Source organism: Theropithecus gelada, chromosome 6 (genome assembly GCF_003255815.1).
Source record: "Theropithecus gelada isolate Dixy chromosome 6, Tgel_1.0, whole genome shotgun sequence".
In the NCBI taxonomy this organism is placed as follows: Eukaryota; Metazoa; Chordata; class Mammalia; order Primates; family Cercopithecidae; genus Theropithecus; species Theropithecus gelada.
The window spans coordinates 1,221,644-1,248,820 of NC_037673.1; the positions used below are offsets into that span (position 1 = coordinate 1,221,644).

The following is a 27,177-nucleotide window of genomic DNA, read 5'->3' on the forward strand; positions in this document are numbered from 1 at the left end:
TCATAAGCAAGAAACTAATCTGCATGTACAACCCATACAATCACAAAAGCAGCCAGCGAAGAACCTAAACACACATGACCGTATCAGGAAGAAGCGGAAGTAGGGTAGTTTAAGTGAACTAAATCCCCTCTCCAGGCAAGAAGTCTAAAACTGATAAAAATGCACCTGCACAACCTGCACATCCGCTAAAGAAACAGAGGTCTTACAAACACCAGGAGTCGGTATCAGAAACAGGAATTGCTTTCACGGAAAATGAACTGGGGGCCGTGGTATACTCACTGATTCTTTTACAACTATGTGTAATTATTCTCACTAGAATTTTATTGTTTATTATTTTAAAAACAGGGATACTTAAAATACAGTTCACACATGGCTACTGTGCACAGGCTGTGAGCCCTGGTTCACAAGAGCACCACCAAAGGTTTCAAACATTACCCACAGAATCCCCACTAACCCCACAGAAAGATGGAACCTCAGAGAGGATTCAAGTAGGTCGGCTGCTCGGCTGCCTCTGGATCCTGGACTTGGCCCCCATCTAAAGACCCTTGGGAAAAATCTCTGAGACTCCCAACTAATATTAATATCCAGGTTTCATATCAAAACCAAGCCACAATTTTTCAAATAAATCAGCAAAATCATCATGAAGAATGCAGAATGGAATGCCATTGTTGTTACAATTATCCCAAGAAGCAAAGCAAATGTTTACTACTATAATGGCCTAAATAATGTATTTCTAGAACACCATTAAACATATGCAGAACAAACCATTCAAAGAAATGAAATCAATTTGTCTTAGAACAATATATTTGATGTTCATGCTCACGGATTTGAAAAACTTCACCTGAAGTAAGCAGTTAACCCAGTAACTATTTAAGTTTCTTGGTTTTACTTTTCCTCTGATTAAACTGCTTTGGAACAGTTTGCAAGCTGTGTCAGTGCACCAGGCCATAAAAAGAAACCAAAAACTAAGTCTGATAAGCTCGTCACTTGAAAGCAGCTGTAAATACAGAATGATCAATACACCACAGAACTGGCCAAAATAAGATTAAAAAATTCTCTCTGGACTTCACTAAAATTATCCTCAGCATCTATTTTCCAAACACATTTCTCAGTTGGCTATCATTAATTTCTTTTTTTCTGCTAATTTGATTATGTTGTTACTTTGTAAACTCCAATTCTTCAGGAAAAAAAAGCCTATCTGAAATGCCGATAAATATACTGCTTGCAGGCAGAATTTCTGTAGGAAACGCTAACTTCAAGATAAAAAGACTTTTACAAAACCCAAGACTAAATTTTGGTTCAATTTTGCTATCTTGCCATCTTGTCTGAGGTGCCTCCGCTGCTGGCGGGGTCTTAGGCTGCAGAAGGAACACTGGGCACCATCTGGGTTAAGGACAAAGGCACCAGCCCTAGCTTTTCTCCAATCACAAGCTAACATTTCCCCTAAAAAGCCCCACTGACCATGGGCTTTACTTCCTGCCTGTGGACGCCCTCCTAGCAGCTCTTAAAAGCCCAAGATGCGGCAGGGATCTCTGCTCAGTCAGCGCCAACCACAGCAACACACTAGAACGTTTACATGCTTTCTGATGTGACAGGATGGCTGTATGACTAATCTTCACATTTAATTCAACGAGGTTTTTAATAACTATTTCAAAAAGGAGAAAATTGCACAATTACAGGCATAATTCAAATCAATATTGCTGAATGCCTTGGTTCCTATTGACATTTTTACTCTGCAATTTAAAATTACTTCGTAATTAAGGAGGTGGGTGGGTAAGTTCATTCAAAAGAACCAAGCAACGAAACCTATCCAATTCAGCTTGATTAACTAAAACCCTAGAAGGCCGATTCTGAAGATGCAATCGTGGAGGGCACATTCAGACAAACTCAGAGAGCGAGGGCTCAGGGAAGTACAACCCTGACCGTCATCCTGGACTAAGCCGAGCCAGGCCCTCGAGGCACTCAGCGCACAGGCAAGCACCGGTCCCGCGTCCTCGCCCGGTCAGTGCGCTGAGCTCTCCGTCTGATTTTTAAAAACTGGCACAGCTGCTTTTAAACACTGGCACATTTTCAGTGGCACAAGGGCCACCAAACACGACCCAAAGTAGAGACCCTTAACTTACAAGGTCGCGAAGTGGACACGCACAGATTTGCGCTTTCTGGAAAGCGGAACTGCAAGCCCAAGCTCGGGCGCGCAGCGCTTCCCACCGGCCGCCCACCCGGTCGAGCCCGGCCACTCCTCGCACCCACCCGGGCGGTTTCACCCGCCCCACCCACGGGCTGCGGGCGGCCCCTCGGGACAACCTGCATAGAGGGCGGCAGAGGCCCAGCCCAGCCAGGACGGCCACGGGCCGCTATCCGCCCGAGTGACCTTGGGTAGACACGACTCCTCCCCGAGTCCACCCGCCAGGCACTGAGGCGAGGGGCCACCTCAGCCCGCGAGGTCCCCGGACCCAGGCCCGGACCAAGGCGGCAGAGCGGACGACCAGCAAGCCCGCGGGGTCGTGACCTTCACCGGGACGCGGACTACCTGCTAAGGACCGAGCTCCCCAGTCCCCCGAGTCCGCCCCGCGGCTCCGCCTCGCACCGGCCCAGGGCTCTCCCAGCCCCTTCCCGATTCCGGGACAGGGGGCGCGGGGACCCAGCGCCTGCTCCGCTCGCACCCGCTGGGGACCGTCCCGCTCCTACCGCCGCCTCGGCCCCCGCCTGTCCCGCCCCGGTCCGCGGTACGGACTGACCGCCTTGGCCAGCGCCAGGCGCCGAGTGCTCAGCAGCCGCGACAGCCTCCGGACCCCCGACATGACTGTTGACGCCGCCACGCAGTCCCGCCAGTCCCTGCGCAGACTGCGCCTGCGCACCACGCCGGGGTCGAGCGGGGCGGTAGTGGGGGACATCGCGCCTGCGCACCACGCCGGGGTCGAGCGGGGCGGTAGTGGGGGACATCGCGCCTGCGCACTACATCACGCCCGGGCGGGGGCTGAGTGGGGGCGCCGCGCCTGCGCAAAGCGGACCCGCGGACGGAGGCGTTGAGGGGGACGCGGAGGTCCTGGGCTCCCCGACCGAGGTAGTGCGGGCCCTATTTCGGGGAGGTGTTGGGCACCAACATTTTTAAAGCGCCGTGGGTGGTTCTGCGGGATCGCCCAGAGGGGGCCTGAACGTCCAGACCACAGGGAATGGGGTCGGAGGGGCTGCGCTCGCCCGCGGAGGTGGGCGGGAGCGACCCGGGGCCTCCGGCCTCTACTGAGCGGGAGTGACCCTCGGTCTCCGGCCTCCGAGGGGCGGGAGCGATCCTCAGCCATGTCCCTAGCGTCTGGCTTCCGGCTAATTTCTAAATTTTTTGTAGTGGCGGGATCTTGCTGTGTTGCCCGGGCTGGTCTCAAACTCTTGGCCTCAAGCGATCCTCCTTCCTCGGCCTCCCCAAATGCGGGGATTAGGGGCGGAGCCACCGCGCAGGGCCGTGGTCAGCTTTTAAAGATGCGTAGATCCCTTTGGCTTATACGCCTTTCTGCTAGCTTACCCTGATTTTGCTTCAGGTTCAGAGAGTATTTTAATATTTCTAGTGTGTCTTTTTGTAAGATACCTGAAATCTTTTTGTGGAATGAAGTGGCATGAAAAATAAACCAATAATCATTAGCAATTTTGTTTCCTGTCTTTTCACTTTAAATTATTAAAATCTTTCTCTTATGCGAGATGTTTAACAATGTTGAGTTATTTTAGTAAATTTGCAATGGTTCAGTCCCATTTTATTGATATTTGGGTTGTTTCCCATTTTTACTCTTAGTAAACAACACCGTACAGAACATATTTGTGACCGTAACTTCATCTTTAGTATTATTTTCTTGGATGTATGCCCCAGACCTGGCCTTTATTGGCTTGCAGGGAATGGACATAGTACCTCCTAGACTTTTTTTTTAGTTATGCAGTTTTGGTCCTGGGTTAGTTATCTATCTAATTTTGTTTTGTTTTGTCTGAAATGGAGTTTCGCTCTTGTTGCCCAGGCTGGAGTGCAATGGTGCGATCTCAGCTTACTGCAACCTCCGCCTCCAGGGTTCAAGAGATTCTCCCGCGGACAGCGGAGATCAGGCCACTGCCCTCCAGCCTGGGCAACAGAGCAAGACTGTCTAAAAAAAAAAAAGAGAGATTCTCCCACCTCAGCCTCCCAAGTAGCTGGGACTACAGGCCACCGCCACCAGGCCCAGCTAATTTTTGTATTTTTAGTAGAGCCGGGGTTTCACCATATTGGCCAGGCTGGTTTCAAACTCCTGACCTCAGGTGATCCACCTGCCTCAGCCTCCCAAAGTGCTGCGATTACAGGCGTGAGCCACCGCGCCTGGCCTTAATTTTTTAATTCTATAATTACCACAAACCCGTTAGTATTAAGCTCTGAGACATATTTTTGTCATATCTTTATTGCTTATCATAATTTTCTATCTTTAGATGTTAAATATTTGTTGAAAATCCCATGAAAAGTTTTCAGAAATTGGATTGGATTTCTTGTTTATTATACATCCCTTGACTATTTTATAATCGTGTGTATTTGTGGAGGTCACATGTAAACACATTTAAAGTGACTCTACTTTGTGAAAACGTGCAACCTCGTGTAGGTACTCAGTAAATTAGTAAATTCTTATTAACGTTAGCCCCCCAGCCTTGCTATAGAGGGTGCATGCTGAGCCCGAAGCAGAGAGCTCTGTCATCTCTGCATTCATCACCACCACACCAGGAGGCCTGAGAAGCTTCTAGCACTGTTTGCAGCTTCCCCACCACATCACCCCTCCCTGCCTTCCTCGCAGTCTTCCTTCTGATGAGAAGACCCTTTCCTTCTTTCTCTGCCTGTCAGAATGCTGCTCACTCTTCAAACCCTAGCTCATATGAAAGTGTCTGGTGTGAGCCCACTTTTTTGGAATTGATTCTGTATCTTTGATACAACTGTATGAGGGTTCTCCAGAGAAACAACCAATAGAGGGGAGAGATGTAAGAAATTGGTTTAAAGGTTGAAATGCTAATCTCATCCAAAAACTCCCTTAGAGACACACCCAGAAATAATGCTTAACCATGTATCTGAGCACCTCATGGTATGTCAAGTTGACATACAAAATTAACCATCGCAGCAGCCATACATTTAAACATATTTGTACTAGAGAACTTACCTGATTCTACCTGCACTTCAGATGCTTAAGACATGTCTGTTTTCTCCACTTTCCCCAACCAGATTGTGAGTCACTTTCATCTAAGTTCTTGGTTTTTTTGTTTGTTTGTTTGTTTTTGAGACGGAGTCTCATTCTGTCGCCAGGCTGGAGTGCAGTGGTGTGACCTTGGCTCACTGCAACCTCCACCTCCCGGGTTCAAGTGATTCTCCTGCCTCAGCCTCCCGAGTAGCTGGGACTACAGGTGTGTGCCACCACGCCCGACTCTGGTCTTGTTTTTTCCTTCTTTGAATCCCGTAGGGCCTCAGTGCTCTGCAGCACATAGTTAAAACTGAAAAACATTTCTTGAATAAAACTAGTTAACGTTTTTATTCTTTACTTCAAGGTATATCTCCATGAATAACCTCAATGATCCCCCAAACTGGAATATCCGGCCTAATTCCAGGGCGGATGGTGGTGATGGAAGCAGATGGAATTATGCCCTGTTGGTTCCAATGCTGGGACTGGCTGCTTTTCGTAAGTCATGGTTTTCTTAAAATTCATGTTTTCCAGGCTGAGAGTGTGGAGCCCCGGTGAGGGAGGCAGCATGATGTGGGAGCCTGAAGGCTGTGACTTTGGGACCTGCCAGGGACAGCCGAGTTTTATCCCATGCAGTGAACCGTGGGCAAATCACTTAACCTCTGAGCCTCAGTTTTCCTGTTCACAGGAGATGGAGAATCATACTTAACCTCAGCACATTGCGAGGATTAAGTCAGCCAAGGCGTTTCGAAGCATTTTGTGTGGGGTAGGTTTTAATAACTAAGTTCCCTCTCAAGGCTTTGCAGCTCTCAATTCAGCGGGGGCGGTTCCTTGTTTCAAGTGCTTTCATAATCACTGATGGGGGAAAAGAACGGGTGTAAAGGAAACCAGTGGGCTGGGTGTGGTGGCTCACACCTGTAATCCCAGCACTCTGCGAGGCCCAGGTGGGCAGATCGCATGACCAGCATGAGTAACACAGCAAAACCCCGTCTCTACAAAAAGTAGAAAAATTAGCCAGTCGTGGCCATGCACACCTGTAGTCCCAGCTCCTCAGGAGGCTGAGGTGGGGAGATCAGTGGAGCTGGGAGGTCGAGGCTGCAGTGAGTGGAACTGGGAGGTCGAGGCTGCAGTGAATGGAGATGGCACCACTTGCCCTCCAGCCTGGGCAACAGGGTTTAAAAAAAAAAAAAAAAGAAAACCAATTTTGGAAAACCAGTGATGTTTAATGTTTAGGAAATCAATCTTCGGAGACTTCATTCAGGAAATCTCTGCTTGGCCTGACCAGAAATTCTCTCTAGTTTAGATTGACTTGGCACCACGCTGGGGACCTGTCAGTCACATGCAGACTTATATCCCCACCACACAATCAATTCACTGATGCAGAGGAGTGCGTTTTGTGTTTCTTCAGGTTCCATGGTTCTGGGCTGGCACTTAGGAACATGAGAGACTGAGTAATTGAATGGACGAAAGGCAAAACTGCCCTCTAGCTGTAGTGGTACATTTTACGTAGAGGCTTTTTATCTGCTTCCATGTCTCAGGTTAGAAGTTTTGCTGTAGAGGAAGAGGAGGCTGGTAAGAGCAGGTGGTTTTTATGACTCAGTGATCTGCACAGTGCTTGCTTCTTGGTGAAAGACAGGGCAGGTCCACATCCAATGCTAAGGGGCTGCCATGTGAAAAGCTCACCCGCCTGCAGGCTTGGAAAAAAAAACACTTAACACTTGGAGAGGCTACTGTTGCCTGTGGCTAGGGTGAGTGGATTGGAAGGTTAAAAATTACTCTTTACTAATGTAATAATTAATTGGCTTTGAGGCTGGGAGAGGCCCTGAAGTGACTCATTTTCCATTTGTTTCTCAGACTCATCTCCAGCTTTTATAGCCTTTCATGGTAACTTTCACTTTTGAAATTCTTACCTCCCCTTCTTGGACTTTTGAAATGATGCTTTCTGTCCCTGAAAAGGGTTGAAGAATATTTTATTTTTTCTTCTTGGTTTTTTGCTGAGGTAGTGTGGTGAGAGATAATTGTTAACTTGACATTCTTGTAAGGATTCTCCAAAGGTGTGTTATGATGTGTTTGAGGTTCTGTTGCACACAGGAGCGTTAACCAGCCCCTAGTGTAGTCTAGAAGAAGAGGCAGACATATGAATACTTCATAAGCGCCATTGATTGATTTATTGATGAGAAGCCAGTTTGTCCTGATCACTTATTTCATTTACTAGATTTTTGTTTGTTTGTTTGTTTGTTTTGTTTTTTGAGACGGAGCCTTGTTCTGTCGCCAGGTTGGAGTGCAGTGGCACAATCTCGGCTCACTGCAACCTCCGACTCCCTGGTTCAAGTGATTCTCCTACGTCAGCCTCCTGAGCAGCTGGGATTACAGGCACCCACCACCATGCCCGGCTAATTTTTGTATTTTTAGTCGAGATGGGTTTTCACCATGTTGGCCAGGATTGTCTTCATCTCCTGACCTCGTGATCTGCCCACCTCGGCCTCCCAAAGTGCTGGGATTACAGGTGTGAGCCACCGTGCCCAGGCCATTTACTAGATTTTTACTTAACATAACATAGAAATGTGTGTAACTGTGCTTGCCTGAAAGAGCAGTCCCTGGAGAAATTCTTACCCTGAGTAGCTCCCCTGGGAGACTATTCAGTATTTCAGCGCTCCAGTGGGCTTCTCTCTCTTCACACCTCCTCTGTCATTCTGCTTTCCCCCCTCTTCTCTCGGTCTTCCTGATTCCCCTTTCCCCATCTCTCTCCTCTCGGTCTTCCTGATTCCCCTTTCCCCATCTCTCTCCTCTCGGTCTTCCTGATTCCCCTTTCCCCATCTCTGTCTCCGTGCTTTTCCCATCTCTCCATGCTTTCTCCCCTCTAGCGTTCCTGTACCTCCCGTTTCCTCTCCTGACCTAGAAAACACATAGTCTTAGAGCTGAAAGGGACTGGTTGAGTTCACGGGGCCCAACTCAGTTTCTTTTAATTAAATATTTTATTTTGGGGTGATGTAAGTCACATGCAGTTGTCGTCAGTAATACAGAGAGCCCATGTACCCTCTACCCAGCTTTCCCCAATGGAAGCATCTGCAACATGACAGTGCAGTGTCACAGCCAAGACATCTGCCAGGATGCCGTCAAGATCCCCCAATCCCGGGCCCCTCGTGCTGCCCTGTGTTCCGCCCTCCCTCCACAGCCCCCGGCAACCGCTGATCTGTTCTTCATCTCCAGAACTTCGTCATTTCAAGAATGTTATATAAATGGAATCAAACGGTATATAACCTTTTGGGTTGACTTTTTTCATTCAGCGTAACCCCCTGAGGTCCGTGCAGATTGTTGCTGTATCAGTAGTTCATGGATATTTTCATTGCTGAGTGGTGTTTGATGACATGGACATACCACAGTGTGTTTAACCACTGAAAGACATCTGGGTCCTTTCCGGTTTTCAGCTGTTATGAATAAAGCTCTCATAAACATTCTTGTGTAGGTTTTTGTGTCAATGTAAGTTTTCATTTCTCTGGGATAAAGGGCCAGAAGTGAAATTACTGGGTGTTATGGAAGTTGCACCTTTAGTTTTTTAAGAAAGGGCTGAAATGTTTCACAAGTGGCTGCACCGTTTTAGGTTCTCACCAGCAATGCAGAGCTGATCGGGTTCTCCACCTCCTGGTTGGCATTTGGTGCTCACACTGCTGTCCTGTCTGCCCATCCTGATGGGTGTGCGGTGCTGTCTCGTCATGGCTCTGCTGTGCAGCGTTGAGCATCTTTTCTCATCGTGGCTCCAGTGTGCGACGCCGAGCACCTCCTCACGTGCTCATTGCCATCAGCACATCCTGATGGAATGAGTATTCTTGTCTTTCAGCCGTTTTCTAATAGACTGTTTGTTTTTAACGTTGAGTTTTGAGAGTTGTTAGTATGTCTTAGGTTCTAGTCCTTAGTTGCATATGTGGCTTGCAAGTATCCTTTTCCGGTCTGTAGCCTGTCTGTTCATTCTCTTCAGAGGGGCGTTTGCAGTGTAAAAGTGGTACTTTTGATGGGGGGCAGCTTCTCATCGTCTACTCTTTGTGGAAAGTCGAGGAATTCTGCCCTAGATCCTGAAGGTTTTTTCTCCCTAGAGTTTTAGTTTTACATTTTACATTTAAGCACTTACCCATTTGAGTTGATTTTGTTATAAGGGATAAGACTTTAGTTGTATTTCTTCTTTCCAGCCTGTTTGCCTTTGATTTCTTGTCTTGCCTTCCGGCGGTCGCTGGAACTTCCGGAACTCTGTCGGACGGTCCCTGACCAGAGAGAACACACTCAGCCTCTCCCAGCTAAGTACAGTGTCGCCGCAGGTTGTCTGTGGATGCTGTTTATCAAGTCAAGGAAACTCCCCTGTATTCCTGGTTTTCATGAATAGGTGTTGAATTTGGTCCTTTTTTTTGGTTTAAATTGATGTGATCATGTGATTTTTCTTCATCAGCTTAGTAACGTGTTAGTTGTTTGTTTTGTTTTGTTTTGAGACAGAGGCTCGCTCTGTCACCCAGGCTGGAGCTCAGTGGCGCAATCTCGGCTCACTGCAAGCTCTACCTCCCGGGTTCACGCCATTCTCCTGCCTCAGCCTACCCAGCAGCTGGGACTACAGGCGCCCACCACCACGCCTGGCTAATTTTTTTGTATTTTTAATAGAGACAGGGTTTCACCATGTTAACCAGGATAGTCTCGATCTCCTGACCTCGTGATTCGCCCGCCTTGGCCTCCCAAAGTGCACAGCGCCCGGCCAGTAATGTGTTAGATTACATTGATTTTTGAATATTGAACCAGCCTTTTGTCTCTGGAGCAATCCCCCCATGGCCATGCTGTAGAATTCCTTTTACATATTGTGGAATTATGTTTGTGGCTAGGCTGCAAAGGATTGCTCCTGTGTTCACGGGGGAGTCCTGAGCCTCTGCCCGGGGCGCGCTGCTCTTGCTTCTCCATGTCTAGTCCATCATTCCAGTTTTTCTCCCAGTTGTTCTGTTTTTCAGTTCTAGAATTTTCATTTGGTTCTTCTTTATGTCTTCTGTTTGTTTTCGTTGACTCTCTGTCATGGCGGCTGCTCTGAAGTCCTCGTCAGATAATACTGCCGTCTCTCATCCGGCTATTGGCATCTGTTGGTCATCTTTGTTCATTTAGCATGACCCGTCCTAACCCTTGGTACTATGAGTGATTTTCTGCTGGAACCTGGGCATTTTGGGTGTTACATGATGAAACACTGGTTTTTATTTAAACCTTCAGTTTTAGCTGGCGTTCTTGAACAACACCCTGGCCGGGGAAGGGCCACGCAGCCTCCTTACCGCTGGGTTGGGATAGAAGTCCAGGCTCCTACTCAGCCTCTGGCCCCCGTGGGCCCCCGAGGAAAGGGTGGGAGTTCCAGCCCCCTGGCCTCTACTGGTGCCCCTGGCTGGGAAGGCCTCAGCGCTGCTCCCCACGTGCCTCCCCCCGACCCCACCCTGTGTTTGCCGCTGGGTGGGAGCGGGGGGCCACAGTTTTTTCTGTATTACTTGGCTGATGTAGAGTGATTACTGTTGGAATGTTTTCTCCCTTACCAGGCCCCTACATGGTCCTTTGGGCCGAGACAGCAGGCTCTGTTGGAGTTTCTTTTTTTGTCTGCACCCGTTGAGATTTCCAATTACCTGTGTCTTCAGCTCCAAGTCTGGGATCTATGAAGCAAAATGAAAACCTAGAGGACTTGCCCCCATGTTGTTCCTGGGGTCCCAGGGACCCAAGCCAGTCTCCCTTCTCTCTACCTTTCAGAGTCATCTTGTTTTATCGATGAAGTCCAGGATTTTTAGTTCAATTAGAAGAAGAATAGGGAGGACGTCTACTGTGTCTTCTTAGTTTTCTTAGAAGAATAGGGAGGACATCTACTCCGTCTTCCCAGAAGCAGGAGTCCCACCTGAAACTGAGGCTTTGAAAAGTCGCATGTGCCCAGAGTCATGAGGCGTCTCTCGGGTCAGACTCGGAATTCAGGTTTTCCTGACGCCCAGCCTGTCGTGCCACATTTTCCTCTGCAAAGCTGCCTGCAGCCTCCCCTGCCTGGCTCCCTGTCCAGCCCCAAACTTCCCAATAACCACAGCCTGTGTGGTGGGGTCTGATGCTTAACTGTATGCATCATTGTCTGTGTTAGTTTTCCAGTGGTTTTACTTGTCAATGATGTGACTTGACTGAGATCGCCCCCAGATTGTATCAGGGAGCAGCTGCCTGTCTCCTCTTGATTTGGCCCCACCCCTCCCAGCCCACCTCTCCCAGCCCCACCTCCAGCCCTCCACACCTCCTGGATGCTCTTAAGTCACGTTAATTCCTTTGACTCCTCATGGCTGCAGAGCACATCCCGTGCTCCTTGTCCGGGTCTCCTGGGGGCCCCTCTCATTTGGCACCTGTGACTCTCCAAAGGCAGCGCCAGCTTCTCCTTGACGTAAGCCCCATCCCCAGGCACATCTGGCTCCTGGAACCTCTCGCTCTCCAAGGCTCTCGCCTGCCCTGCTCATTTGACCTCAGGTAACTTCCTTGCAGCTCCTGCTCATTTGACCTCAGGTAACTTCCTTGCGGCTCCTGCTCAGCCTTCCAGACTTTGTTCATTCACCTTTTTATGAAGCCTTCCTTGACTTCACCAAAACCAGACGAGCCTTCCCTTCTCTCTCCTCACATACCTTTGCAAACCCCTCAATGCTCATCAAGTGACATTGTAGCAGCTTCTTTCCTGGTCAGGCCTCTGCCTGTGAGCTCTTGTCAAAGGGAGGAGATAAAGATGACATGAGTTTGAGTTGTCATCTGAAGTAGGACTAGCAGCTATTTTTGGTTGAGGAAGGATGAGTTTGGTTTTGTGCTTACGCAGTGAGGTGTCAACAGCATATCCAAGGGAGACTGGCTTTCAGGCTAATGGAAATCTTGCTGTCATGGAATTGCTCCCACAAAGGCCATTAATGACCCAGGAGAAAAAGGTGACCATTAATGACCTGGGAGAAAAGAATTGAATGTCAAGGACGCCACCTGGGTTGGGGGAAGCAGCGAAAGGAGGAAGAGAACCATGAAAGTGGATGGAAACTCCAGTGGTTCTAGAAGGGGCTATGGACGAGGGATTTCACAGAGTGGTTAGTGGGGGATGGGTTGCAGGATAGAAGCGCACGAGGGAACCCACACTGCTGCTTTCAGTGGCTTTTGGGGCCTTGGGCTTTGAAAATTTGCCATACAGGCCGGGCGCGGTGGCTCAAGCCTGTAATCCCAGCACTTTGGGAGGCCGAGACGGGCGGATCACGAGGTCAGGAGATCGAGACCATCCTGGCTAACCCAGTGAAACCCCGTCTCTATTAAAAAATACAAAAAACTAGCCGGGCGAGGTGGCGGGCGCCTGTAGTCCCAGCTACTCGGGAGGCTGAGGCAGGAGAATGGCGTAAACCCGGGAGGCGGAGCTCGCAGTGAGCTGATCCGGCCACTGCACTCCAGCCTGGGCGACAGAGCGAGACTCCGTCTCAAAAAAAAAAAAAAAAGAATATTTGCCATACAATCCTGTTTTCCAGAGGACTCAATTCCGTGCTGCTTTTAGAATGTCCAAGCAGAACGCATCGCTATTTGGAAAAACTGAGACTTAGCAGTAGTTGCTCTAACATGTATGAAATTATTGAGCAATAGCATCAGTTCGGAATGTGGATGGAACTATTATCGCACGGTCATTTTTTTTATTGTTGAAACACACCCAACTCTTACTTGTGGGACGGGCAAAGAGTCGGTGACTCCATCTGGAGCCAGGTGCATGCTGGCCGGCAGGCTCTGTGGGTCATCAGGCCTTAGAGGCACTGGGTTTCTCTGCAGCGCAGGCCAGCCCTGCTGCTCTTTGGTGTGAGGGGCAGAGCCGGGCAATGCCCACTCCAGCCTCCCAGCAGTCCCCGTCCCGTTTTCGTGAGATTCCGGCAGTCTCCAGTTTGAGGAAAGAAGCCCACTGTGTCTTGAGGCTAAACTTTTTAACCCACTTTATTTTCATGTGTCCTTATCAGAACGTAAGCAGTGTCTCAAACTCAGGCCGTTTACTCGTTGCCACCAGGCAAAGCTAAATACAACTTTTATAAGAACCCGGCCAACGGTAGTTGAAGCCGACCCCAAATATTTTAAACTTTGCCAGTTGTACTAGAGCCAGAGCAGGCAAACGGTGGTGGGTTTGAGAGGAGAAAAAAGCAGTGGTAGATCTTCTTAGCAACAAACAATTAGAAGATGGAACGGGTTAGGGTTAGGATCGTTTGGTCACCCAGCCCTTGCCTGATTTTAAGATAAGAACCTGGCCTGTGACACGTTTTTGTACAGAAGTGATCTTGGTACGGCTGAGGTCTTAAGCTTTTATTGAAATGCTATCCTTAGCTGCCTTATGATTTAAGTGAAAATTATAGAACTTCAGCCCTAACTTTTTCATTTTGTGTATTTTTCTCCATTCATGTCAGGTTGGATTTGGTCTAGGGAATCCCAGAAAGAAATAGAAAAAGAGAGAGAAGCCTGCCGTCAGAGAACTACTGCTTTTCAACAGGATCTGGAAGCCAAGTACCATGCCATGATCTCAGAAAATCGGCGTGCTGTTGCTCAGTTGTCCCTGGAACTCGAAAAGGAACAGAACAGAACAGCTAGTTATCGAGAAGCCCTTATCTCTCAGGGGCGCAAGTTGGTAGAAGAGAAGAAGCTTCTGGAACAGGAACGGGCCCAGGTGATGCAAGAAAAAAGGCAGGTGCAGCCTTTGAGAAATGTGTATTTGAGCTGCCTGCAAAAGGAAGAAAACTGGCAAAGGAGAGCCAGGCTTTTGCTGAAGGAGTTCGAAGCTGTTCTCACGGAAAGACAGAACATCTACTGCAGTCTGTTTCTTCCTCGCAGCAAGCGGCTGGAGCTAGAGAAGAGCTTACTGGTGCGAGCGTCCGTCGACCCCGTTGCTGCGGACCTAGAGATGGCAGCCGGTCTCACCGACATATTTCAGCACGATACATACTGTGGTGAAGTCTGGAACACCAACAAACGCCAGAATGGCAGACTCATGTGGCTCTATCTCAGATACTGGGAACTAGTTGTGGAACTAAAGAAGTTTAAGAGAGTAGAGGAAGCCATACTAGAAAAGTAAGACAAGGATGAAATAAAACTGCTTTTAGTGACGCGAGGCCAGGCAGCCATGAGCCTTCTGGGCCTCTGGCATCGTCTGTCCCTTGCTGCCTGTGCCATGGCCACACCGCCACCCTTCAGCAGCGACCTCCACTCCCGCCACCCTCAGAGCAGAAGTGCCCGAAGCCTCAGAGACAGAGGGTTTCCTCCTGACGCTCTGCAGCTGCTGGGGATGTGGTTTCCCTGAAGCATTTGTAAGCTGCCCGTATTGTATCAAGCAGAACAGTGTAACCTCGTATTTTAGCTCCAGGGTAAAAATGGTTTTTTAAAAAGTCAAATACAATACTGGTCCTTACCACAAGTACTTTTCTGTGTTTCATCACTCCCTAAATACTTTCTCCTCAAATTATTTTTCTCTCACCAGATTACATTAAGAATTTGTCAGATAATGTGTAGAACTGCATAACAGATGATAATAGAAAGTAGTAATATTATATTATCAAGGTTTTTTATTTTAAAGATCTCTTTCCCATAAAGGGGAAGGAAACACCAAGTGTTTCTTGTATCCAGTTGGTACCTAATTTGTGTTTGGAATTTGGCTTGTGTCGTATTCAGCAAGCAGATATTTATTAGCAATGATATATACTCAAAAATACTTGCCATTTATGAGTAATAATGCCACTTTTTATTTGTGTAATTCTTCACTCTTTACAAAATATTTTTATATATATTATTTCATTGTCTACTGCAACCGACGTGGTAGACAGGTATTACCGCCCCGTGTCACACATAGCTGCTGGGAACTGAGCCTGTAACCTCTTCGCTCATGGGATCCCCAGTCTAATCCTGTGAAGTATGTATTACTATTATTCTTTGCGGGGGTGCCCTGAGGCCAGCCCCCGGTTGCATAACCTGCTGGGAGATCTCACAGGACTCAGCACAGGGCTGTACTCGGCAGAATCAGCAAAGGGAGAGGCTGTGTGGGTGGTGCTCAGAGGAGCCACGTGCAGGGCGCTCCAGGGTCCACTCCCTGGAGTCACACAGGACACACCTGACTGTAAGAACAAGCTCGCTGGAGACTCAGCACCTGGGCTTTTGCTAAGGGCTGGTCACATGGTTCCCCCTGCCTGGCCTGTGTGGAAATCCCCGACTTGTCCAGAAGGAGGGTGGGCTTGGTGTGGTCTGTGCCAGGTGCACAAGCACTGCGGGCACAGAGCCACTTGTAGGAGTTAATGGTGCTGGGAACTCGCCCAGAATCCGAGTTCCCAGATGTCAGTCAAGGGCCAGCCTTGCACACAGGCCCTGGTAGGACACAGCCTTGGGCCTGCTGTGTGAATTCGTCCCCACGCACCTCACTTTATGGAGGTGTGGAAGAGCTGAGCTGCCTGAGGCCACGCAGGTAGTAGTGTTGGAGCCAGTCTGAGCCCAGGCACCTTTTCTCCAGAACCAAGAGTAACCTGTGTGCAGTTACTTGATAGTTTGTGGCCAGGCAGAAGCGGGAGCAGCGTTGTCCATCTGCTTTCAAGGGCTGTGTTCTCCCCGCCTGCCTGTCTGTATAGGAATAGGACAAACTGTTAAAAATCCTAAGCTTATAGAACCCACGTGGCAGTGTGAGGGCCACTATTCCTGGAGCGCATGTTACTACACCCTGAGCTGTACACGCTTTGCACTCGTGCATTGTTTGAAATCCTTGGAACGCCGTGAGCACGGCAGAGGCGGGCTCAGAGCCTACATGCACTGCCTGCAACAGACACGGGCCTCCCGCAGGCTCTGCTCTTGGCACCCACACCCTGTAAGGGTGCTCAGATGCTCCTCTTCAGTGGCTGCTAGCGTGTCTTTCTGCTCTACCACCATCGCTTTATCTGAGAAACTCATTTTAATTTTTTTTTTTTTGAGAGGGAATCGCTGTCTGTCACCCAGGCGGGTGTGCAGTGGTGTGACCTCGGCTCGCTACAGCCTCCGCCTTCTGGGTTCAAGCAATTTTCCTGCCTCAGCCTCCTGAGTAGCTGGGATTATGGGCGTGCGCCACCACACCCACCTAATTTTTGTGTTGTTAGTAAAGATGGGGTTTCACCATATTGGTCAGGCTGGTCTCGAACTCCTGACCTCAGGTGATCCACCTGCCTCAGCCTCCCAAAGTGCTGGGATTACAGGCATGGGCCACTGCACCCGGCCCCTAAAAAGTCATTTTTTCGGTAAATCTGGACGAAACTCTTCCTCTCGTTTTTGTACTTCCTGATGCGTCAGACCCCTGCCTAAAGAGTGGTGCAGGCTCCACACCGCAGCAGTCCGGTGTGCTGGGTGTCCCGTGGGAACCACTCCGTGTTTGTCTTCAAATGAAGAAAATACAGTCAGCTACTTTGTAGGTGAATGATTTTTGAGGCGAATTGTTAATCCTCATCCTGTTTCTAATGTCCAGGGTGCTGTCAGCCTAGCTTCCTTCTTTTTTTTTTTTTTAATGAGACGGAGTCTTGCTCTGTTGCCCAGGCTGGAGTGCAGTGGCCGGATCTCAGCTCACTGCAAGCTCCGCCTCCCGGATTCACGCCATTCTCCTGCCTCAGCCTCCCAAGTAGCTGGGACTACAGGCGCCCGCCACCTCGCCCGGCTAGTTTTTTGTATTTTTTTTAGTAGAGACGGGGTTTCACCGTGCTAGCCAGGATGGTCTTGATCTTGTGACCTCGTGATCCGCCCGTCTCGGCCTCCCAAAGTGCTAGGATTACAGGATTGAGCCACCGTGCCCGGCCGCCTAGCTTACTTCTATAGCGAGATAGATATGTTCAGAGCCTTCAAGCCGGTGTGGACACTGACCCGCTGACCCGGTCCTGCAGAGTTAGGAAGACGAGCTTTCTTTTTTTCTTTTTTTTGGAGACAATCTCGTTCTGTTGTCCAGGCTGCAGTGCAGTGGCACGATCTCGCCTCACTGCAAGCTCCACCTCCTGGGTTTGAGTGATTCACCTGCCTTATTCTCCTGAGTAGCTGGGACTACAGGTGCCCGCCACCACGCCTGGCTAATTTTTCTATGTTTGGTAGAGACAGGGTTTCACCATGTTGGCCAGGATGGCCTCAAACTTCTAACCTCAGGTGATCCACCTGCCTCAGCCTCCCAAAGTGCTGGGATTATGGGCGTGAGCCACCACGCCTGGCCAGAAGATGGTCTTTCTATAGGGTTGATATTCGCCTGGCCAGAAGATGGTCTTTCTATAGGGTTGATATTCGCCTGGCCAGAAGATGGTCTTTCTATAGGGTTGATATTCGCCTGGCCAGAAGATGATCTTTCTATAGGGTTGATATTCGCCCGGCCGGAAGATGGTCTTTCTATAGGGTTGATATTAGTTTCTGTTTGTGTGGCATGGCTGCCTTCCATCAGCAAGTTTGAGTGTCGCTGTGACGTCACCACCTTTTGAAATGGATTGTGTTAGGTTTGGAATAGTTACACGGTGCTGTGCCATTTGGTAACTCCACAGATGTACCGAAAGGTGAGCTCACGGTGGAACATTCCTCAACCAAAGTGGTTTAAAGCTGCAAAAAAGGGTCATCGTGCTGGTTGGTGTGTGTGCTGAGTTTGTAGCGACATCAGAGTAAAGCATTATTTGTCCTGCTGCTTTCTTGGAGGTCACAGTAACTATAAAACCTTGAGCCAGCAAGGCAGAGAGGACCCTTCGGGGTAGGGAGCGGAGCGCTGGGAGATCCTCGGTTTCGGAAGCAGGTCCAGGTTCCTCAGGGAGAGGAGGGTTTGCTGCAGGGCAGAGGAGGGGCGGCGGCTGTAAGCCTTGTCTGTAGTGAACATTGTATATGAAGTTGCAGTGACTTAAAAAGGAAGGACTTTTTCAGGGAGGCATTGAGATTGTACTTTCTAACTTCGCTTGCTTCAGACTTGACTTTGGAATAAATTAGAAGGCATCACGATTGACCTGGACATTCCGAAAACAAAACTGAAGAGGCGGCACTTCTCTACTAGTCTGGTTAGCTCATTTGGTAGATGTGCTTTTCCTCCTTCGTTAACAGTCACCGATAAGGATATATAATTCTCATATATATTTCATATGTGTGCATATGTGTGTGTATGTGTGTGTATGTGTGAACTGGCAGATGTTGATTTCATAAGGACAAAATCATTCTGCGAACCTTGCACCAATTACAGGGTGTTTCAACGGAAAATCTTCACCAAATAACCTGTGTGTTCGTTAAAAGAGAAGTTATGTCTGATTAAAATGTGTAACGGACTATTTCTGTGTTGGATTGTTTAAAAAGTGATTGCTTCATAGTGTACTAAGATCATCTTTTTAAGGGGAAGGGAGAAAACAGCTTTCTAGTTACTTTCATGTGTTAGGTTCGCTACATCAAAGCAAATCTGAAGACTACACCTGTGACATTGCAGAGACCAGACGGCAGTGTGTGCAGCCATCAGCGGCAGCTGCTTCCTCCTCGTGGTGCCTCGTTCCAGCACGAGGACAGCCCGTGCAATGTTGGGAGGAGCCAGGGTGTTTGGGGAGGCAGCTGCTTTAGACACTGGCTGGCTGTGATGGGGGCAGCCTGCTGTGTAGACAGCGCTGAGCTTGCTCCATCTATCTTGACCTGTGTGAGTAACTGCGCTGGGTTTTATAGGTTGAGGCTGAAAAGGCTCCTCTCGCCGTACTTCTCTGTTAATTTAGGATTCCGGTTGTAAGCAGCAGAGGTTTCGTGCCTAGAAAGTTAAAGAGGGATTTAAGGCTGTCTCACGAAACTTCAGGGCAAGAACGGAGAATGCAGGTTAGATGTCAGAGAAGAACCAAAAAGGCAAATAAGGTATTCTCAGGGGCCTTGGAGTACTTGTCACTCTGTGTCATATCTCTGCATAGCCATGCCAATCCCCAAACCAGCTTCTCTGGCCATGTGGTGGGACATGGCGGTTCCCACAGCTCCTGAGCCTGCCCCTGCCTGTCCTGCCCCAGCGGGGGCCGAGTTGGGGAAGCGCTGGGCTCCACCATCCTGCGGCGTTCTAACGGAGTGGGATGAGCCTGCCCCTGCCTGTCCTGCTCCAGCGGGGGCCGAGTTGGGGAAGCGCTGGGCTCCACCATGCCGCGGTGTTCTAACGGAGGGGGAACAGTGAAGATCAGGGTTGCCGAGCTTGTTACTTTTGCTAGCTTCATGGGAAATCTTGAAAAGAGAAAACAAAGGGCTTCAGTCAGCCAACCATCGACAGCAGGCGTGTGGTGGAAGCCGAAGGGCTTCTGTGGCAGCTTCGCAGGCCGCTCATCTTCTGTGGACCCCCTGACAGGCCAAGGGTCTTGCTGTCAGGTAGCAGGACCAGACGAGCCTGAATGTGGCTCTGCGGCTCACAGCACAAGTGCCCCTTGAGAGCCGCTGCCGCCGCCTGGATGTTTGCTGGGTGAGCTCCAGATTTGCAGGAGCCCTTTGTGCCAGCACAGCCACCCCCAGCCCATGGGGAAAGCAGATTTCCCTCACCTGGGGATCTGGCAGAGCCCTCAGGCAGTGCCCCGCCTTTCAGGACCTGCCTGGTCCAGGTGGAGGAGTCAAGTCCTGCTCTAGGAGCAGGTGCAGGGCCTGGCCTGGGTGTTGGGAGTGGGGTGAGGAGGATTAACGAAGAAAGGCAGTTGGGCAGAAGGTGCCACACTGGGGCACTCAGACGGCTCTGTTCAATGTTCCAGCAGGGACACTGGGACCGAGCCCATCCCTGCTGGGAGAGCTTCTCGAAGCTGGTTGGTGGCTGACAGGCAGGGAGTGGGGTGCTGGGGCCTCCTCTGGAGGTGGGGGTGCTGGGGCCCTGCTCTTGACAGCACCATGCCATAGCTCCGAGGTGGCTGCTCCCCATGGGCCAGGGCTGGTGGTGCCAGAGAACGGGATCTGGGCTGAGGGGCTCTGGGTTGACAGAGGTGGGTGGGGTGACTGACAGGCTTCGAGCTGGGGGCGTCAAGCCTGGTGCCCCCACCCACGGGGCTGTGTGGGGCTGACGGAGAGTGGGCTCCAGGATGCAGAGATGACAGCTGATGGAGCCTTGCTCCGCTCCGAAGAGGGAGAGCAGCAGAGCGCCGGTGGACGAGAGCAACCCTGACGTTCCAGGGCCCTTGGCCACGTCCGCCACACAGAGGCGCCACTGGGCCTGCGTATGTCTCCTTGGCCTGCGAGAGGATCATTGTTTCCTGACCTGCGGAACAAGTCATTAAAGCAGAGAGGACTTGAGTCAGAGCCCCTAAAATGGCCCCCACTCCTTGCCAGGATGGTGGACAGGAAGCAGTGTCGTGTTCTGAAGGAGCTGCACCAGCCCACGCTGCTGCGGAAGACCCAAGGGAGGCAGAGACGGTGGCTCCAGATGGCGGCCCCCATTGGGACCCTGCTGACTTCACCCACTGGCCCTGGAAAGCCGGGGAGGGCCTGGGCAGGTGAACCCTGAGGCTCCACCGGGGCACCCCAGCTACAGCTGCCATGGACGTTTGCTGGGTCGGATCAGCACTCATCTGCTTAATGGTTTCGCCTGATTCCCACCAGCTTTCCTTGTGTGGGAGGCCGTGGTTTCTGCGGTAGAGAAGTGCTCTCCATAAAAACCCAGCAGGCCTGCTCCTGGGCCCAGGGACGCTGGATGTGTGGCCATGCGACCCAGAACTGGAGTCACAGGATCGGGCAAGGACAAAGACCCAGCGAATGCTGAACGGCCATGCAGGATGCGGCCAATCAGTGCAGTGGAAGCAAGTGCGAGACGTGCACAGGACGGGCGAGGGAGGTGTTCATCCCGCCCGTGCTGCTCCTCAGCCCTGCTGGCCTTATCAGAATGGGCTGTTGGTAGGGAAGCCCTGGGAGTCTGTGGAGCCGGATATGTTGGGAGCTTGTAGCTCAGCACTGCCCACTGACACCAGTGGGCTCCTGTGTGCCCCACCCAATCCCAGGCCTCAGGACACCCAGCACCCTGGGCCCTTCTCCACTGCCACAGGCCTTCAGGTTGGTCACCATGCTGCCCAGAGGCTGAGTCTTACAATAAAAATTCAGACATAAAGCAGTGGCAGCCACTCTGTGCTTTACAGTTAGAAGTCATTAAAAACGTTGGCCCAGCACCTTCCCCGCCCCTTTGCAAGAGGTGGCCACAACCTCAAGCTCACGTCCCTGGACGAGGCTCCGGTAAGCACTGCCTGCAGTGTGCAGAGGGGCTTAGGTGGTTGCAGAGCAGGCAGAGACGAATGTGGGGAGGTGGAAGTCACCATATCTGTCCACTCGGCGGGGGACCGTCCATTTCTGACATGCCCCTGGGAGACAGGCTCCTGTACGGCACTCGTGCTGGGTACCCAACTCCTAGGCAAACCCCTACCCTGGGCAGAGAAGGATCTGGACACACCTGGGGCAGAAGCACAAAGGGGATGAGGACAAGCCTGGGTGGGGGTGACCTGGGGGCAGCTGGGGTGAAGACACTTGGGGTGGGGTGACACGGGGGCCATTGGGGTGGGGACGCACCTGGGAAGGGGGTGACAGGGCAGCGGGGGTGGGGGCAGCAGGGGTGGGGACATACTCGGGGTGACACCTGATGAGGGGGTGACACGGGGCCCCTGGGGTGGGGACACACCTGGGAAGGGGGTGACACAGGGCAGCGGGGGTAGGGGCAGCAGGGGTGGGGACATACTCGGGGTGACACCTGAGGAGGGGGTGATACGGGACCCTGGGGTGGGGACACACCCGTGGTGGGCGCTGTCATGGGGTGTGACTTGAGCGGAGCCATGGGCACACAGTGACTCAGATCCCTGGTTTTGGGTCTGAGGAGGACTTAACCACACCAAGCACTCACCTGTCTGAACTGCACTGAAATACACATTTTATTTGCGTTTAGTTATTCTAGTGCTCAGCCATTTCTTTGCACAAAGTCATTCTTGGTGGACACCAAGTCCAAATGTGTCTTAGGTGGTTGTCAGCTTCTCCAGGGGCTGGTCAAGTGCTAGGCCTTCAATTAAACACCTAGAATAGCTCCCGTCAGTCTGAGCCTGGAGCCCTGTGGGACACAGTGAATGCTGGTGAGAAACAGTGGAGCAGTGGGGCGAAGGCCTCCCCGCAGCGCTGAACGCCCTGGTCCGGGCGGCGCTTCAGGGGACGCCTGTGCTCACCCACTCGGATGCCCCTCACGGTTCTGGGGGGCTACACAAAGCGAGAAGAAAAGTCGCTAACAGCAACCAAAAGCCCCGCATTCCCTGCAGGCCCACCGCATCCTGTAAGCGGCAGGTGCAGAAAGCAGGATGTGACCAGCAGCAGGTGGGAGCCTCCTGCTGGAGGAAGCAGGGTCCGGTTTGCTGTTCATTTTTCACCTCTTTTTCTCGGTTGTTTTTCATGGGCTGCTTGTTTTGTGCAGTTTGTGTGATGCGTTCTCTCTTCCCCTCCCCCTCCCTGCTGTGGCACCCAGTCACATCTGTCCCCCGAGGCTTCATCTTGCGCCCAGTGCCCGGATGCGCGGAGGCCAGGTCGGCCGCTCCTCACACCTCCCGGACTTCTCTGCCCTTTGCCATGTGGCGTCTGCCCCCACCGACCCTCAGTCACGCTCGGTGGCGTCCCCTGCCTCCAGGACCTTGCTTTGCTGCCACTAAAGGGCACCACATGGCGCCTCTCCTGGAAGGCTTCCTCTTCTACAGCGCTTAACAGGCACGCCTACAATTTTCACTAAGAACTGCTTTTGGTGGTGGTGGTGATGGGGATGAATGCCAGGCCCAAGCCTCGGATCCAGGACCAAAGCCCAGGGCACCTGCAGGCTGAAATGCAAGACCTGTCGCTGGTGCGAGTGGAGGAACTACTCTATTTGTCTCAGTGCTCTGGAGAAGTTTTCTAGAGCGTTTTTGAAAGCTTGCAGCAAGAAAGCGCCAAGCTCATTGCTTGTTTCTTGAATGTCTGGGTCAAAACTTCCAAAGAGGGGTGTGGAGACCTGGATGTCCTCTCGGTCCGCCCGCAGCAGCACGGCACGCAGCTCCTCGGAGATCTCGTCGTATTTCTGCTGGTCAAACTTGGACATGGCCAGCTCGTCCTGGGGGTAGGCGGCACCCTCGGGGTAGCAGTCCTTGGGCACTGGAAACTCGATGCAGCGCAGCTCGGGGAGCTCACAGAGCGCGGCGAAGAGGCGCCGGAGGGCGCGGGCCGACAGCGGGTTCCCGAGGAACTTGAGCTGGCGCAGCTGGTGGCAGGGGCTCAGGCCCAGGATCAGCATGCCAACGTGGCTGTCTACGATGCCACACTCCTCCAGCGTCAGGATCCTCAGCGTCCGGGCAGCCTGGCCGAGCAGCCTGAAGAAGGTCGAGGGGAACAGGCTGACCAGGTTGTGTCCACTCAGGTCCAGCACCTCCAAGTGGGCAGCGTGGGCAGAGTCTGCCAAGAAGGCCATGTCTGCGTGGTTCAGGGCACAGTTGGCCAGGTCCAGCACTCGCAGCGGGGTCTGCAGGGGCCTGCAGAACACAGGGGAAAGAGCGCAGGTGAGAGGAGGGTCCCATTCGCCTGAGCCCTCAGCTCAGGCGAATGGGAACAACCCGTTTGTCCATCACGGGGTCAACACACTGCCATGTCCAGCCACCACCTAATTTCATACAGTCTATGAGCTAGGAGTGGTTGTTATGTTTATATAATAGTTTGTGAAACGTGAAAGTTACATGAAATTCAAACTCGGTGTCCACAAATAACATTTTACCGGAGCACAACCACGTGCCTTCGCTTAGTGTGGGCCATGACTGCCGGCCGCCGCGTGGTGAAGTCAGCTGTACCCAGAGGTGTGGCTTTTGTCCTCAGCACCTAAATGGTAAGTTTGTTTTGTCAACAACTGCTTTTGTGTTGTCTAAAAGTGGTGCCTGTGGCCATGAGAATGTCTGCTCAGAAAGCAGACAGCGGGGGCGATGAGGCCACAGAACAGCACCGCTCCACTCCGACAAAGATGAAGCCCACAGGGTTTCAGAGCTGGGAAGGGCCGTGGAGGCTTCCAGTCCGGCCTCTGACTCACCGGCTAACCCTAAAAACCCCGCCTTGCCCCACATCCCATATTCTGACTTGGTTGGTAGGGCAGCCCAGCTCCAACACAGGCAGCTGGAGTGAGACCTGCTCTGGTCCTGAGCTCTCCAAGGGAGATCTCCAGAGCAGTACTGCACTGGCACACGGCCTCACTGTCCTCGCTGAGCAGGGGGACACCGCTGGGGTCCGCCCCATCCCCACCCTCTCCTTCGGAGACTGCCTCACCCTCCACCCACCTGCACCTGCACCCACCTGAATGTCCTACACGCTCCCCTCCCAGGCCTGGGACCCACTGCGGCGTGCCCCTGCCCCACCTGAGAAGCCACCACCAGGTATGCCCCCTGCCTGAGTTCCCACCATGGGGCACCCCCATCCCTCAGGACCCACCGCAGGTCCCCTCTGTCCCTCAGGACCCACTGCAGGGCCCCCCGTCCCTCAGGACCCACCGCAGGTCCCCCCCGTCCCTCAGGACCCACTGCAGGGCCCCCTGTCCCCCTGGACCCACTGCAGGCCCCCCCCCGTCCCTCAGGACCCACCGCAGGTCCCCCCCATCCCTCAGGACCCACTGCAGGGCCCTGTCCCTCTGGACCCACTGCAGGCCCCCCCCGTCCCTCAGGACCCACCACCAGGTATCCCACACCAGGATCTACTGCCTGGTGCCGCCCCAGGACCCACAGCCAGCCACCCCCCATCTCAGGACTCACCACCAGGTGCACCCACTTCAGGACCCACCACCAGGCACCCCCGCCACCGCCAGCCACTTCCCCCCAAAACCCACTGCCAAGTGCCCCACCAGGACCCACTGCAGGTGCCCCCCGCCCCCAGAACCCACTGCCAGACGCCCCCCAGACCTGAGGACCCACCGCTAGGTGCTTCCCCAGTACCTACCAGGTGCCCCTTCCCCCTGGATCCACTGCCAGGTCCCACCCCAAGGACCCAAAACTGGGTGTCCCCCAGGCCCACCGCTAGGTTGCCCCACCAGGAGCCATCACCCGGTGACCCCCCCAATACCCACCGCCAAGTGCCCATCCTTCAGGACCCACCACCAGTCTCCCTCCCAGGACCCACTGCCAGGCACCCCTTTCCCCAGGACCCACACTGGGCACCCTCCCTCCATGACCCACCACCAGACAACCCCCCAGGATCAACTGCTGGGCACTCCCCCCCAAGGACCCACCACTGGGCACCCCCCCATGACCCACCACCAGGCAACCCCCCAGGACCCACCACTGGGCACTCCCCATCCAGGACCCACTGCTGGGCACCCCCATTGAACCCACTGCCGGGCATCCCCCTCACCACTGCCTGAGGCTGCCTTGGCCTGGCCCCTTCCTGGCTGCTGCCCTCTCTGCCCGCTTCACGCAGAACTGCTGAGAGGATCCTGCATGAGCCTCCTGTCCCACCATGGGGAGGTCCACGCGGCACGGAGCCCAGGCCTCCCTCGAGGGAGACTGGGAGGATCCCGCCTTCGGATGAGATGGCACCCTTGGCCGACAGCAGCCCTGAGCCGCAGGCACCGAGGGGCTCAGATTTCTGAGCTGAAACCGTGTTTGAAGCCCCCAGGTGCTGGGGTGATTTGTGAATCCACAATAGACAACTCCCCACACCATGTAGGGACTTCCGTTTTGTCTATTTGGTAATTTGTATATTCTCTTTTTTTACCTGGCATTCTCTCCATATCCCTAAGTCACACATGGCACCCCGGTTCTTTCCTGGTGGCTCTTTCCCCTGTTGCTCTGGCCCCACCCGGAGTGAGAGGCTGGGGGCCACGCAGCCTCATGGCCTTGGAGGTGAGCAGTCCCTGGACTATCTCTGGTTGCCTCTGCAGCCACCAGCCGGCCCTCAGTCCTGTCCCTGAGACTCACCCAAGCAGCGTCGGGATCTTCCCGGTCAGTCTGGAGAAGGCCACGCTGAGCTCGGTGAGCTGCGTCATCTTGCTGAGCTCCCGGGCGATGGAGGCGAGGAGGCGGTCCTCACCGTCGGGAGTGGAGGCGCAGGCGGGGGGTGCATCAAAGGCCTTGGTGGGCAGGGTGAGCGAGGCCAGCCGGGGGAAGCCCACCTGGGCCAGCAGCTGGTGCACGTGGCCCGCATGCAGCCGCACATTGTGCACCACCTCCAGCTTGCGCAGGGCACCCGGGCCAGCCAGACGCAGCACGTGCAGGAGCTGGCTGGGGCTCAGGCTGTCCGCCCGGAACGAGGGGCAGTGCACCCGCAGAGGGGCCGGGCCCGCTGGCCTCAGAGCCTGCACCACCGCCTCGAAGTTGCCCTCAGTGACGAACAGGTCGGCGAGGACCTCGACGGGGCGCCCGGCTGCGAGGGGCTCTGCCTGCAGCTCACAGCAGGTCCTGGCCAGCAGCCGGGTGCGGCCCCACTTGCCCAGCGCCCTCCCGCACGGGCACCGCTGCACCTGCACGTCTCGGATGCCCGTGAGATCGGCCACCCGCAGCCGCCGGCGGCTCCGGTCCTGCAGCACGTGGTCGGCGAGGCCGCGCACCAGCGCCTCCAGGCAGGCCCGGCAGGCTCGGTCGCGCAGGTCCTGGGGGTGGTCGGCACTGGGACCCAGCAGCGCTCCCAGCCGGAACTCCTCCAGGGGCCAGCGCCCCAGCACAGCGCGCGTCACCTCCGCCCGCTCCAGCAGGTAGCTGGCTTTGAACAGGAGCGGGTAGAGGTTGTGGGCCACACTGTCCAGGCTCTGCCGGGCCACCTGGGGGTGGGACACCAGGGCTTCTGCAGAAATGAAGCGCAGTGACCTCATTGTGCCCATGGCCCCAGACAGGACGGTGCTCGCTCCCCACGACTTTTCCCCAAGACGCGTGCCCTTCTCGCCTATCTTTAGCTGCAGCAGCTGTGCGCACGCCTGCCCTGGGGGCCCTGCCGTGGGGCCTTGTGATCATCTGACTGCTATTTTGGTCCTGGGACGCCTGTGTCTGCCCTGCCTCGGGGCACCCAACCATTGGGAGTTGCTTGGCTCAGGCACCCAGCCGACACAAGG

At 53.0% G+C, this 27,177-nt stretch overlaps 3 protein-coding genes across 3 annotated transcripts in view; 1 reads left to right on the plus strand and 2 right to left on the minus strand.

Moving 5' to 3' along the window:
* SDHA (succinate dehydrogenase complex flavoprotein subunit A) overlaps positions 1 to 2,909 on the minus strand; it is a 36,730-nt gene extending 33,821 nt beyond the window's left edge. The window contains 1 exon segment of the mRNA XM_025388736.1: positions 2,739 to 2,909. Coding sequence (XP_025244521.1) covers positions 2,739 to 2,894 — 156 coding nt within the window. The 5' untranslated portion in view covers positions 2,895 to 2,909.
* A 74-nt stretch (positions 2,910 to 2,983) lies between these two features.
* On the plus strand, positions 2,984 to 14,787 carry CCDC127 (coiled-coil domain containing 127). Its single transcript, XM_025388739.1, has 3 exons — positions 2,984 to 3,064; positions 5,533 to 5,663; positions 13,592 to 14,787. The coding sequence occupies exons 2-3, from the start codon at positions 5,543 to 5,545 to the stop codon at positions 14,251 to 14,253; spliced, it is 783 nt and encodes a 260-aa protein (XP_025244524.1). The 5' UTR covers positions 2,984 to 3,064; positions 5,533 to 5,542; the 3' UTR covers positions 14,254 to 14,787.
* A 7,222-nt stretch (positions 14,788 to 22,009) lies between these two features.
* On the minus strand, positions 22,010 to 26,977 carry LRRC14B (leucine rich repeat containing 14B). The gene is made up of 2 exons (XM_025388738.1): positions 26,051 to 26,977; positions 22,010 to 23,632 (listed from the first exon to the last, which is right to left on the minus strand). Exons 1-2 carry the CDS (start codon positions 26,947 to 26,949, stop codon positions 22,987 to 22,989), a joined length of 1,545 nt encoding a protein of 514 aa, XP_025244523.1. The 5' UTR covers positions 26,950 to 26,977; the 3' UTR covers positions 22,010 to 22,986.
* Between the last annotated feature and the right edge of the window lie 200 nt (positions 26,978 to 27,177).

What these genes read in the sequence shown, in the direction of transcription:
- CCDC127 (XM_025388739.1), top strand. Translation starts at nt 5,543, where the DNA reads ATGAATAACCTCAATGATCCCCCAAACTGGAATATCCGGCCTAATTCC. An exon ending in GCTGGGACTGGCTGCTTTTC is followed by an intron (nt 5,664 to 13,591) that starts GTAAGTCATGGT and finishes CATTCATGTCAG; the next exon opens with GTTGGATTTGGTCTAGGGAA.
- LRRC14B (XM_025388738.1), bottom strand. Translation starts at nt 26,949, where the DNA reads ATGGGCACAATGAGGTCACTGCGCTTCATTTCTGCAGAAGCCCTGGTG. An exon ending in AAGATCCCGACGCTGCTTGG is followed by an intron (nt 23,633 to 26,050) that starts GTGAGTCTCAGG and finishes TGTGTTCTGCAG; the next exon opens with GCCCCTGCAGACCCCGCTGC.